This window comes from Topomyia yanbarensis, chromosome 3 (genome assembly GCF_030247195.1).
Source record: "Topomyia yanbarensis strain Yona2022 chromosome 3, ASM3024719v1, whole genome shotgun sequence".
Taxonomy (NCBI): Eukaryota; Metazoa; Arthropoda; class Insecta; order Diptera; family Culicidae; genus Topomyia; species Topomyia yanbarensis.
In genome coordinates, this window is record NC_080672.1 from 384,618,914 (window position 1) to 384,633,663 (window position 14,750).

General features: G+C 35.4%; 1 protein-coding gene across 5 annotated transcripts in view; it reads left to right on the top strand.

The window, feature by feature from the left end:
- The window catches only part of LOC131691280 (basic helix-loop-helix ARNT-like protein 1), a 261,600-nt gene that overhangs the window by 185,818 nt on the left and 61,032 nt on the right, over positions 1-14,750 (top strand). For 3 of the 5 annotated variants that reach the window (XM_058977559.1, XM_058977556.1, XM_058977557.1), the window contains exon 3: positions 1,675-1,713. The exons of the other annotated variants lie outside the window; for them this stretch is intronic. In XM_058977559.1, the coding sequence (XP_058833542.1) occupies positions 1,675-1,713 (39 nt within the window). The remainder of the gene's footprint in view (positions 1-1,674; positions 1,714-14,750) is intronic. 5 annotated transcript variants of the gene reach the window in all.

A 14,750-nucleotide genomic window follows, 5' to 3' on the forward strand; every position in this document is an offset into this window, starting at 1 on the left:
ATTTCCAGATTCCTAACAAGCAGATTTGATATGACTGTAACACTTCTCACTTCATATTCCTGCGATATGAACGAAACGAAATGGTGGCAACATAGTTGCCACTGCCTTATAAAGGGTTTATTTTCAACCAACCATTCGAACTAATGAGGCATTGAGTAAAGATAATTGCCGCTTTCAAATCAGAAACTGACAAAAGCAGTAGCACAAAGTAGGAACGAGCATTATATTAGCACTTATATTTATCTCAGGTAAAATTCATTAAAAATCATGGTTCATGGTGGTGATTGGCCATATTACATCAGCGCAAATGAATTAATATGTGTTAAACCACTGAATAAACAATGTTACAACCACTATTAAGAATTCGCTACTGTGGTGGAAAATTTACCGGGAAACTCCTCGCACAATATTGGCAGCTGCCTCCAAAAATTAGCGGAATATTTCGAATTCAATTCTCAGAATCGTAATAACACAATCTCGCTAAGGAGCTGGAACAACAAACCGCGACTTTGTCCCATGGAAATGAATGCGTCGTCGTGCGAATACGTAAAAACGACGTGACAAATTTCCTACGCTTAGTTAAACTTGAAAGCTCTGATATAAGTCAAGTGGGAATGAATCTGAACCGTGACAATCATTAGAGCCATGCATGAGGTAACCATTGAAGATTATCAACATTTTGAATATAACTCAACCATGGTTTCCCCGAAACGGTGGTCACCAATTAGGTGTAATCAGACTGTAAATTTAAAATATTTTACAATGAAATTACCCTATCAATCAAAGCCGCAAGCTCTTCAGTAATTTATTGGACTCTTCCGTAACTGTAGGTACATGTTGAGTAGCAGGTACACAACTCATCCTCAGGGTACGATTCCGTAGTAGTACCTTTTCATAAACAAAAAGCTTCGTCACTGAGGCAGCGTCAACCCCCATTTCGAAAATCTGATCGGTTTCCCGTTTCCATCGTTGGGACATAGTTGCAATATTGATGAATCAATTGCGAGCTGAGGTCGCGTCCGTTTAAGTACCTTCGGTTTTGTGCGGTCTAAAGCATTCCGTAAACAGGACTAATCGCCAGCGGCACCAGACACTCAGTAAGTCGTCGCTAGTTCGTAGGTACACATATGTGTATTTTTATCGCCTGTACAAGGTCACACCACCACCCTTTATTGTGGGGCACCCCGCAACCATCATCAGCTGCGATAACAAGTGCAAGTGTCACTTGAACGGGCGTCGTGTCGAAACAAAAACAAGGCTTCGAGGGGGTGAGTTGAGTACCTTTGGCAGTTTGTTTACTTTGTTGTTACTCCTGTCGGTTTTCGTTATCCCACCGGCTAATCGTCAATAGTTATACTTGAGTTGCGTTTCTCGCATTGCAGGTTTGTTGATCAATAGTCTCTAATTCTGCCAATCATTGTAAGGGAAGCTGGTACCGTATATTATAAGAAACAATCTTTCTCGGAATCGAAAAAAAAATATTTCTGCGTTACGCTATAAATAAAAACAACACCAAGCAGCTACCGTCCCCACTCTGTTTCGTTGTCGTAACGGAACACGACCTACGGAAGGTCGAATCGGTGTTATGCTTGTTTTTGCTTCATATTTGATTAATTATTGACAGCTCCCCTACATCAAATTTGCTCAACCTAGTTTTTTCCTCCTCCCTTCTAGATACGACTACGATGACTCCAAAGCTGCTTGTAAAATCCTGTAAGTATCATATGTGCTATTACTGCTAGTTTTGTATGGTTCAGTTTTTCCTGTACTCTTCGTGTCCTATTGCCTATTGTGGAGCTCATAAATAATCTCTCCCTAACCGTGACTACAATGTTGCACCGCAAATGACAGTTTGACTGAACGGGGAGATAGATTATCATTACCTACACTATTCATGTATGGTACTCTTTCCGTGTGAATGTGAAATACAAATGCACAAAAACAATTTGAATCGCTTCACTCCACAAGAACCACACGGGAATAACTATTCTTATTATTGAATCCATTTATTCCGGTCCAGTGGCACAGTGGAATGTTGCAATTTTGGATTTTGTCACTAGTACGATATGATAGTACTTGGCAGGATGATAAATCAATAGATCCGAAAAACTTTTTTATCTAAATATATCTAAAATTGTGTAAGTATATCAAAGATCAGATAACACGAGCTGTAACATGGAATGAGCACATATCATTAGAAATGTAAAATACTAAACCAATTATTGTATCAAACAGTTTTAGATATCTGCTGATATTCTACAGACAGCCGACCAAAAAATAAATTCCGGACAAACAATAATCCACGGTATCCCCAAGCCAATAGTTAACGTAACTGGGCAAGATATAAACAAGAAAGAAGACGCCTATTCCAGAGTCAATCGAAAATACAAAAAGCACCAAACATGTAACAGCGAAAATCAAAACTCATGCGACTACGACTTGGACACAAACAAAAAGCGAGGGAGATGGCAGACGGATTTATCAACAAGCGGCAGAGGATAAATCTGACCATTGCTTACCACCAAGAAAGAAAATTAACACAAGAAGTGGAAAGCAGTACGCCCAGGATAGTCGATAGAAATAATATTCGATTATTTCTTTATTTTTTTATCTATTTTGTACTCTCGAGGTTAAAGCCTTAAGGGAAATAAAATGGCGCCCGTGGTGACGATCTGTCTCACGATCGATCTGAAACACAAAACTAATAATAAACTTCAAATTTGACGTAATGGTGCGATCTCAAACTTTGAGATCGATTTTTTGGCCCTTTGTTCCACTTGAGGGCTGCACTAAAATTAGTAAATACAAAGAATTTGTAGATTTTATAGGTCATTTCTTCACTGAAAATGGTTTTTCTTTTGAGAGGCCAAAATATGGAGGCTTTAAATTAAATTGTTTCAAATGAGATGAAACGCAGTTTTGAAAAATGATGTTTTCACATAAACGCGTTAAAAGTTTAACTTTCGATGAATTACTTGTAGTATAATGTCAGTATGTTGTAACATTTACATGAAATTATGGGTTTTAGACATCGCTGATTACGAATCTGAAGTCAATTTTTCGAAATTCGAGATCGCCGATCCAATATGGCGGCACTCCACTAAAAATATGCGGTGTTTCAGCCAAAATTGAAAAAAAAAGTTTTGTGATTTATAAACACGAATTTAAGTAATGAGAGGTGGAGTTTGGTCACGGGTTTCTTACAATAATATTTTATTGCATCTATCACCAACGCTTCGAAGGTCTATGCCTTCATCTTCAGGACAAAACTACAATTCGGACGAGAATTGGAACAATAAAAACATATAACATTTAATTTTCCAAATGACAAAAATACTAACAACTCTAACAATATTATCTTTATCAAGTTAGTTTGAACATTTAAATGGAAATCGCAACGCATTTTAGTTAATATGCATCAAAATAAAAAAAATAAAAATGGCGAATTCTATGTGGCGGACTAAAATGTGTCGGTTCCGATAGCATGAAGTGCACAGTTACATTACGCTCGTCCGAACGTGCCGCTGACTCAGGTGATTCGCATTTCTAATACCAAAATATCCTGACTGCTGCAGTAGCAGACAAAGGGTTAAATCGCCGGTAAAGTCTAAGCTTGCTCATATGACCCTTTTCCACGTTTTTCTAAACTTTTTTCCTTCAACTCCTTGCTCTCCTTTGAGAACTACGGCGCTTAATATTGAAAAATATGCTTCAATTTCCAGTGTCTTGATAATTTAATGTCGTTAAAACAAAAAAATCGTCCCATTAAGGGGGGTGGGGCGGGGGGGGGGGGGGGTTAGGCTTTAAGAGTTTCAGCGTGAAAAAAAACACTTTTTTGTGATTTTTTTAAACTTTGCGTGCCCCAAATTCCCCTACTTTTAAATAATTTTTCTGTTCCGTGATGCAAATCATGCAAAAAATTTTTTTAATGTGGCAAAATCTCAGCAATCGAACGGTACCTTTTTGATCTTTGTCCTAATACGAGAAGTAGGGGTTATAGGGCCTTTTGTCATTCTTATTAAATTTTATCATTTTCTCGTGCATATATCTCTGTTATTTTTGAATCAATTTTCATAAAATGTAACTTGTTGAACGTGGAAAATTATTTGGAATACAACAAAAATAGACTCGTTAGCGGTAAAATTCAGAAGCATGTTTTTTTTTGACATTAACTCTACAAATCACATTTTTTCATAAAATGTCCTAATACCTCAACTTCCCCTATTTTTCCAGGAATGAATCTTTTCTCGTGTGATCCCTAAACGTATTTTACACTAATAGTAATAAGTTAAATATTAATTTTGTTGTTAAATTGAGTTAATATATGCGGTTTTATGATAAAAATGTAGAATCGAGACTATATCTCTGATAATTTGATGTTTCTGAATTTTACCGGTAACGAACCTATTTTTAATTTGTTCCTAAGAATTTTCCACGTTCAACAATGTATAATTTATTAAAATTGAGTGAAAAATTATAGAAATATATGCACGTGAGAATGATAAAATTTAATATGAATGACAAAAGGCCATATAACCCCTACTTCTCGTATTCGGACAAAGGTCAAAATAGTTCCGTTCTGAGATTTTTTTTCATATTAGAAAGCTGCAAAATATGTATAATTTGCATCACGGAGCAGAAAAATTATTAAAAATAGGGGATTTTGGGGACAAAATGACCCAATACCCCACTTTCTCGTATTTTTCTAGAGACAAAAATATTTCAATTCAAATACTAAGATTATTTGCTTTAAAAGAGGTATAAATTGTAATTTTCTGATTGCTACTTCATAAATTATGGCATTTAATACATTTTTCCTCCATATTTTCCCATAGCATCAATTTCAAAAATTTCAAGCTTGGGCGGGAGTCTAGTATTGTCCAAATGATGTGAAATTAGGCATCTGAGCTTACTTTGACATTTGTCACAATATGAGAGGGTGGGCCTTTGGGAATTTAAAAAAAAAATTGCGATGCCCTACCTCACATGTTCCAGTTAATGAGGTTAAGTAACCTTTTCAAAGTAATTTATTTAAAATTTTACAATTTTGATCACTCTTCACAAATGAACATCGTTCAAAATGTTCGCTCTGGTTCTGTGCTCATATTAAACCCACACTTCGTGTATGAACTCGAACATGATATTTCGTACCGAAACACGTGCACATGTTCGCCTGCACACCCGAACCCTGTGTACGTACACGGTGTGCGTACACGTTGGTTCGTGGCACCAGTTTTCTTTTTCTCATTCTCAGCATCACTAGCGTCGACTTTTTTTGCCTTGTGCGAATCGTTCTCGTGTACGCACCCGGTGTATGTACACGGATGTTTGAACTAGAGTTTGTACATCGTTCGCTTGGGTTCGATGTTAGAGCCGAGCCTGTACATCGAGATGAAGCATGGTTGAGGTACAAACATGTCGATGTTCATGGGAAGTCTGATTTTGATCGATTTTTCGTTCATTTCTCGAAAATCCTAATAGTTAACATCGTCATTTTAATAATTCAGAGTGTTGGTCTTGAAGAGCTGCATAATTTATTAGCTTTTCTTGTTTTCATGTGTTTGGGTTATTGAACTTGGATGTTTTTATCTCATTTTCTCTATTACTAGCTCTAATTGGAAAAGTATGGCGCTTATTGCACATTTTATTTTTTTCTTTCGAAAGCCAGGAAAATTTTACAGAGAAAAATCCATTAATACCTTTGAGTTAAGTGAATTCAGTACTCCTTTAGAAGTAAATTAGATTGATGTTTGTATTATTATTAGCATTTTCGTTAATTTTCTCAAAATAGTAAATGGTAAACATCACCATTATTATCATGGAATGAGTGCATCTCAGCAAGTTCTACAATTCTTTCTTTGGCCTTATTCAAATATCACTTTTTGTTTCGACGCAAAATCATTTTTTATCGCTTCGTGTCATATGCCAAAGCTTTTGTGGTGACATCATGCTGGGTTAATTATTAAATAGCAGCGAAATGAAAAGCGATAGGGATAAAGTGTCAATTTACAAGTTATAGAGAATGTTAAGGGGGATCAAATGAACAATAGTAACGATAAATTCTGTAGAATAATAATTAGAATAATTACAAAGCTCCCCCAAAAACGCCAATTTTGAGTTATTTTATTAGTAATTTTTTTTAGTACCCTCAACTAAAAGATATTTGTACATACACCGAAAGAAAATCACTCAGCTTTCCAATGAAACCTTAGAAATAACGATATAAAGCATATTTTTTAGATTGGAGTCTTTTAAGCACTTGCAAGTCGATTACAGGAAAAGCTTACCCATGAAATTGCAAAGAAACGAGAAAAGATAGGAATAGCGGCATAGCGTAGTTGGTAAATCGATTACCTTGTACGCAGTGCACCTGGGTTCGAGTCCCGACCCCGCACATAGGGTTAGAAATTTTTCATAAGAGATTTTTCTAACCTGAAGTGGCGAATGACCTTAAGGTTAAAACCTCTATAATCGAAATAAAAAAAATGATGTTGAAGAACAAATTATGAATCGTCCTAAAACCCAACTTTAGATATTAGATATTGTTATAATCATATCTCATTATTTTGAGTAAAATAGAATAAATTGAGAATACCAAACAATACGAAATTTTCCTTTCCAGTTGAACTGCAGTAAGTATGAAAGTGTTTCAAAGGTTTCGTTATTATTTCTCGTATAACAATTTAATATGGCAAATGGATATAAACACTACAACAACTATTTTTATTGTTCTTATATGAATACCGGATTTTTTTCCAATCCAATCTATTCACTTCAGCCCCCCCCCTCTCCTTTAGTTGTCCTTGGGGATTACGCACCCTCCGGGTGATGCCATTCAAGCTGATATACTTTTGAACTTTTAAACTGAACTTCATGTTTATTCAGCTACCAGGGATTTGATTAAATGTGAGTGGGGAGATAGCATGGTTTTGTCTCAGTGGAATGATAGCTGTAGAATCATGTACAAAAATTTATTGGTTTGTTTATGACTATATTTTTAGGGCTTCAGGAAGAAGGTTTTGTTAATTGGTTCTAATAGCTGCAGATAGTGCGAGTTTATGCCGGGCCTGTGGCCTTCGACTGGCATGGTCCATTCCTATTCGTTCGTCTTCATGGCTGGTTGGTGGACAAGTGGTTACAAGTGAACATTATTAATTCATTTGCGTGGAGAGACAATGCTAGTTTTCGACTTTCTGACTGGAGTTCACTGTTGTGCGGAATATTCAGGAAAGAAATGTAGAATTGGCTCCTAAGAGATAGATAATTGGGTCATTAAATGAACAAAAAATAATCATTTTTTATTACATACATCGATAAAGCTGATTTTCGTGATTACAACAATGTTTTTTCCAACTCAGGAAACGTGAAAATAAAATTTAAATTTAAAATAAAGAAATATGTTGACAGTCTTAATTTTACACTATCAGAAGCATTTGACATATCGAATTTCACGACAAATGCTGATTTGACATAAACACCATCCAATGCATATAGTTTTTTTTTTCATTTTGGGTGTTGTCTTGATAGGCCAGATGCAAACAACCGCAGTTTTTTCTATATATGGTTGTCTATGTTTACATAAGATTTATTTTAAAAAAACAAAAATATCGTTTTTACGTATTACAGAGATTTTTTTTGAAATAATCTTATATTATGTATATTGGACCGAAAATTCATCGAATGGAACGGAATGGAGCTTAATGATCCAATTGTGTTTTTTTTCAACCTGGGCTTTTTAAAGGCCAAGGAATATCTTTAGCTCGATGTGATTCGTTTGAGTCGAATTTCCAGCTTGTTTAGATGGGCTTTCAGTTTGAGAAGATCGAGAGTTCGTCGCCTTTGAGAATTGAGTTTAACTATACATTCACCCCTCCAGTAACTTATTCGATTCCAGCTTATTGAATTAGTTAATGGATGAGATTGGCCATCTTCAAGTTAAATAATATTCACAAAAATAGAAAATATGATTTTTAAGGGAGAGTTACTTATTTATTAGTACTTTTCGGAATGCTTCGAAAATTGAAGATTTTTTTTTGACAACTCATATGCTCAAAAATTATAACATTCAAAAATCCAAAGACCCCATGCTTCATAAATTCACAGATATAAAGAGAAAAAGATTAGAAAATTAAAAATTCAGTGATTTGAAGATGAAATGATTTAAAGCACCAAAATACAAAAAAAAATTTAATCAAAATAATATAAAAACTAAAAACCTAGAGATTCATAAATATATGGATCCAATGACCCCAATATTCAACATACAAACCTCAAGATTGAACATTCGAAAATCGAAAGATAGCAAGGTTCAAGATGAAACGATCCGAATACCCTAAACAAACTTTCACTTCAAAGGTGGAAAAGTTCAAATGCTCAAAAATTTTCAACAACCAATAATTTTATGATTCGACAACCCTAGAATTAAAGATCCAACGGTACAGATATCTCGTGGTTCAAAAATCCAAGAATCCAAAAATAAAAAGAAATGAATGCAAAAGATTCAGAAAACGTAAAGGATAATGATTTTGGAAGCCAGCGTTCTTGGGATCCAAGAATTCCAAAACCTGTATTTCAGTTCTATTAGTTTTCAGTAAACAGTAGGCATCTTACTTCGAACTCGTTCACGCGAAAAGAAGCGATGTCCAACTTTTCCAGCCTAAGATGAACCACACAATTACCCGTCTCTACAATAACGTGAGCATTATATTTTCCGATCCAATATAATTAATGACCACACCTCTCACCGGAGAACGTAATATTTTTTTTACTTTCGTGTCTAGTTTATCGACAATCAAAATATTCCCTCAATTCGCAAGAAACTAACCGAAAATTAAACAGAATAAACTTGATAAAATTGTTAAAATTATCCTTATGTGAGTTATGCTAACTTTTGATGTGAAAATGTTAGTTTGTATTATCGAAGTGGTGAATTATTCTGACTCCTTTGCTCATATGAGTGATATATGCATTCTATATGTTCCTTCATTTGCACAGAATGTAACAATGAGTGTATTTTTATAAGAAGTGGTCTTTCTGAATTTCAGTAATATTGAAATTTTTGAAAACAAAATCTTTCATTAATCATAACTGTCTTACCCGGTCGATTTTGAGCGATTAATTACATTTCATGCCCAGCGGCGAATGTCCCAGGTGTTCATGCTGCCAATAAACCAAATGCAAATACAACATCTTACCCAACCGACATAATTAGTTCTTCCTTCTGGCAGAGGTGCTCCGGTGCTCGCTTTTCCCTTTTCCATTTGCGCCAACAGTCAAAATCGATAAAACTCCACCATTTATCCCAAGTAACGAAATCAGTTCTGCTGGGCTGGGGCTGGGATTTCGGTGGGATCCAATCGCGAAAATCAAGGTCACATTAAATCTACCACCAGCGTCGGGCGTTTTCTGTGCAGTAGCTATTCGTTTAGATCCCGTTCGTTATCTGAACCAAGTTGTATAGGAACGTTGGATACCATGAATGGGAGGAACAGGGCGAAAGATGACTGAGTATTTCATGCCGTTCGCGGCGCTAAAGTACCGAACTTGTTAAAAGCTTGACAAACAAGAAGGCAATATTAGCGAGAGGTAGCCCGGCCAGCTCGGTAGCCTGTGCAAGAATCGAATCCCATTTCGGGTTCGGCTATATAGCAATTCTGTTACCTTTTTTTGGCGAGGCAACTATTTTTATGCTGGAAACATGAACCGGAACACATAAGGGTAATCGTTGAGTAATGCGATATGTGCGAAAAGTTCGCCGCTTTTCGCTTTCATTGATGGTCCCGGATTCTGCTTCGATATGTTTCGCAATATTAATCTTACTGATGTAGGGCCTGCTGTCCATTAAGCACAATGCTTTTCTTGCTGTTAGTGATAGAAAGCATCTCTGTTGATACTGTATTATTATGGCATACATATTGATTGATTGAGCAAAAAAGATCTTGTGAATTGTGTTATACAACAATTCCATGCAGGCTGGAGCATTGAACTATACACACCACAAAATAATTGACTTTAAACGACATGTAAATCAATACGAATGTAAACATACAAAGCTTGAATCAAAAATTTGATTGAAAATTATGTTGAATTGATTCACTCAATAGGAGCATCAAAAAGCATATGATTTTACACTTTCGTTCTTGTAATATTACATGCCATTTATTTTACAGCTATTAAAAATACATTAAAGTGCATTGGTATCCCGTTTAATAAAACTGTAATCTTCAATCAACGTGTAAAATTACAATAAAATTCGTTGAAGAAAGCACGACAAGTTGTGTGTATTTGTGGTGGAACTTGATTTTTCATTTATTTACATGCTCCAAATATGCGCTTGAAAATAAATTTAAAACAACAAAATATTTTTTTCTTTGTGGTCCAAAAGCTGTATTTGGGAAGACCAAATTATTTGTGCCACAATCGGTTGTTTTAGATATGTGGTGATTTCGGAAAACTATTTTTGGGGATTACTTCAGGTTAGTTAGATTAGGGTGAAGATGGTGTTTAAAATAATTACTATATGTATTGGTATTTTAAATCAGCTTACGCAATAATCCACAAAGACATAAAAAATCAAATACTTAAGAGCAACTTTGCCTAACAAACGAGATGAAGAAAGAACATAGTATACGAAAATCGATTTCCGTATACTATGTTAATTCCTCTGAAATACATAGATTTAGGGAATTTTTATTGGCGCACATTGGTGAAGCGACTTCGTTTCTAGCTCTTTAGTATGGACAGTTATACGCGATATTCGTAACAAAAATGGTTTCTTTTAAATGTAGCTATCTTTAAGGACTGAAAATAAATTTTAAAAGCTGCCAATTTCATTTCAAGATTAGAATTTCTTTAGTTTGTGGTGAGAAACCAAACAGTTGGTTGAAAGGTATTGATGTTTTTTTTTTGAAAATTCAATTCTTCAAAACATCTTTTCGAAAAACTCGGTTCTGAAAAAAGTTTCAAGGGTAATATGTTTCTAAGAGAAAGGCACTCTGGGTCAGTAACCAAGATACGTGCGAAGGTTCACAAAAATTATTAACTGTACGGACATATTTCTGTTACTATATATACATGCTAAAAATACTCTTACTCGACACAACGCGACACACTGTGAGTTCAGTTAAGATCAAAGCGTCTTCCTGACTAAATTCCAAGCAGAAACCGAAGTGTTCAAGCTTTCAATTGGGATTAAATACCACCCTGGAAGGAGCTTGTTGCGATTTTCTGTTATGTTTTCACACGCAAACCCACCATTATATATAAATATGCTCCCGCATATTCTTGGCGCCGCTTGGTAAGATTAGCTTCCATCGTTTAGAACATATACGAAAATAACTCTGGGAAAATTGATAATGTACATAACACTCGCGAGGGTGCTTTATTTTTCAGTAATAAATTTTTTATTTCATTCCTAGACAAATTGGCAGGCAGCAAATTTTTTCACTCCGGCTCTGCTCCGGAAGACTTTTGTAGCCAAGATGAATTTGTTAATATTTTATCTACACTTATTACTTTGTTTCGGCATGAAGACTTTACGGCTGAAAACATTATTCAATCTGCTTTGACATGTTACAGTCATTGTAAACTTGATGATCTGCTTAGAACTAATTGGCTTATAACGCACTTCGCACTTTTCTGCACCAAAAATACGCAGTAATTGGCTTCCCCTGTTTATGTTCTGTCAATTCTACACAGAGTAGAAAGAACGACAACATAACTTTGAAACGATAAAAATGTAGAACTACAACAAATGGATTATTCTTTTAGCTGCGAAAACAAGAGATACATGTTTTCGCTCAACATTGTTAGCGGCTATCTCGTTACTCAATTAGCTGTGGAATTCGCAACAATACATTGTTAGGGAACGTTCCAGCAACATTGAAGATTGCATGCCATTGCTATGACTGGCAATGTCATACTGTCACTGTTGTATTTGGAGTACGGCGAAACATTCGTTACATAACCGTAGTAACAGGTGGCATAGGCAGTTTGGAGTAAAAATAGCAAATTAAATCGTAAAGAAGACTCAGTGAAAAACACAATTTGTTGCGATATTTATTGATATAGTCTGTGGAAGCGAGCCAGGATAATTTAAAAAATCACCCGCGATCCCCTATAGATATAAAACGGGAAAAGAGATGGACAAGCTGAAAGCGACATGACAACTCCAGTTGATTTTTGGTAATAAACACTATTTGCAATTTTATCATATTAAAATAAAATAAATAGTCATGAAAAGAAGGAGTACTGTCATAGCAGACATGGAGTAAAACATTCTGGAAATTTGAAGCCAGTCCAATGGATCGACATAAAATATCCACTAATAGAATTTTATTTTTATTTATGAGGACAGCTAGGCAGAAAAACTTGAAACCCAAATATTTGAGGGATTCAGAACGTAAAATTGTGCTTCTTTTATAATTTCTTTTTCTCATCCCATCAATATTTTATAATTTACTAGCACCAGTGGGGCCAAGTGGTCTGTTGGTGGAAGTAATAAACATAAACATTAATACTCATCGCGCGTTGCTGCGACTTTCAACCAAGTAGGAAAACACAATTTGTTCCGAAACGCCATGGGCAGATAATCCCCAACCAATAGCACAAAAACACGCTCCATAACAAATGCTTACTATGTATAAATTTTTGCGGCAATCGGTTAAGCCGTTTGGGAGTCCGTAAATCATATACATACAAACATTTTATATGTATAAATATGCATATCCTAGCCAGCCAGCCTTTTTGGTGGTATGTCCACGGTGCAGCTGAATAATACATATTCATATACCACCAAAAAAGTCGCACTAAATGCACAAAAACGGCATATGCGTATCAAACTGGAGGCGATATATTGAAATTGACGATTTCTGATAATAATATACACGTTGAACACGATAATTATTAGTATGAATCCGATTCTAGAGATTTTATTTACGTTTGCATAAGCGACACATAACTAGTATACGATTCAAGAACACCATATATGATTAAATCTGATTCGTCGGTAAAGAAGATCAAATTTTAAAAACGGTAATCGGGAACATCAATCTTCTTCAGCACAATAAAATACGTAAAAAAGCGTGATCTAATTTATGAATCGATGCCAAACCAACCTTGATAGAGGGATCATTGTTTATAGTAACTTGCGACGCACAGAGGCGTAACTAACTTCTAATCCTGGCCAAAATAGAAAAAAGATAGTTTTTGTTTATTTGTCCATATTTTCAGCTTAAATTGTTCTTCGAAACATACTCTGACGTTTTGCTTAAAAAGAAAAGCTTTTCCGTTTGATAATTTTTGTATGTAATTATTTGAAATCAGTGATTTTTTTTACACATTTTATTAGCTTGAAAGCCATTATCCCTAAATTTTTTGGATTGCTCAAAAACTAATTACCCAAAGTCAGTATTTAAATCAAAATCGTACTTTTCATAGCAAACTCCAGCAACTACAATCAATTGGGGTCAATTTTAGCTTTTCTTTGTCATTTTTGGGTAGGTTTTATAAAAGTGCTCACTTTTTTTCAATTTTCCACATATTCGTTAGTAAAAAAGTACCTTGTCGGGCAATGTCAGGTAAATCTGTTAAAAGGAGAAGATTATTTGGAGTGTCCTCTCACTGTTCCACGAAGAAAACATTCCCAATTAAGCCCATTCGGTTTTTTACAGCTGTTTGAAAATGTCGTGTTTTTTGCTCAAATTTAAGAGAGTACAATTAACAAAATCAGTTTTGGGGCTATTTAAAAGATCTTATATGAAAAGAATAATTTGAGACGGCGCCGGTGGTTGAGTGGTAAGCGTGACCGCCACTCATTCCAGTTGGCCTGGGTTCAATTACAGCCAAGGTCATTGAGATTTTTCTGATGCGAAAAAATCTGTGGTGACGTCTTCTTTCGGAAAGGAAGTAAAGCGGTTGGTCCCCGGTCCATGAATTGATAGATCGATATTTAGTACAGAAGTGAAGCCACCTCTCTGGCGTCGGTAAAGCAGAAGTAGTATCCAACGTCTATACTTACTAAATAATATCCTCCTGCCGTAATATTTGTGGAGTGCGCAGTAGTGCGGCCTCTAGCAAAAGCAAGTATCGGACTAACCATTCATTCACTTTTCTCCCGCGATCTACGTAACAATTTAGGATTACCAGGAGTTGCACATTGAATGATGTTTCGCTACTCCCAAATATAATTATCTACTTATTCCCTGTGCACCTTCAGCTAGTCCAGATCGATAACGGAGTAGCGGTCAGGGGTGGGGTCGCACAAGCTCAAGCTCAAGCGTATATGGCAAGAATGATTTGAGTCCCCTATATTATTTTTTGTTAGATTGCGTCCATTAACCAAATTGAGCTATTATGACAACGATGGTCATATAAAAGAGTGTGAAATATATCTTCCACTAACCTTGCTATATGAAACGTAACGTACAGAAGTTGCCTTGGAAACGTAAGCGAAGCATCAAACAAAGTATGCAATCTTCTCATTCCAGTTCCTTGTCTCTGGATTACAAGTGTTAAGGAGAATAATCCTGATTGAATACGATAATCCCTTGGATAGATTTCTATTATAGAATTTACAAAAAATTGAATATTTTTTCTACCATAAGAAAACCAGAAAAGCAAAATAAACATATGAACTTGACACAAAATGTTTTAATTTATGAAAACAGTTGAAACAGACTAATCCTCAATGCGAAGTTTCCTCAAACTGATAGATTACTCTAAAAACACATTTACATTGAAAAATAGTAATG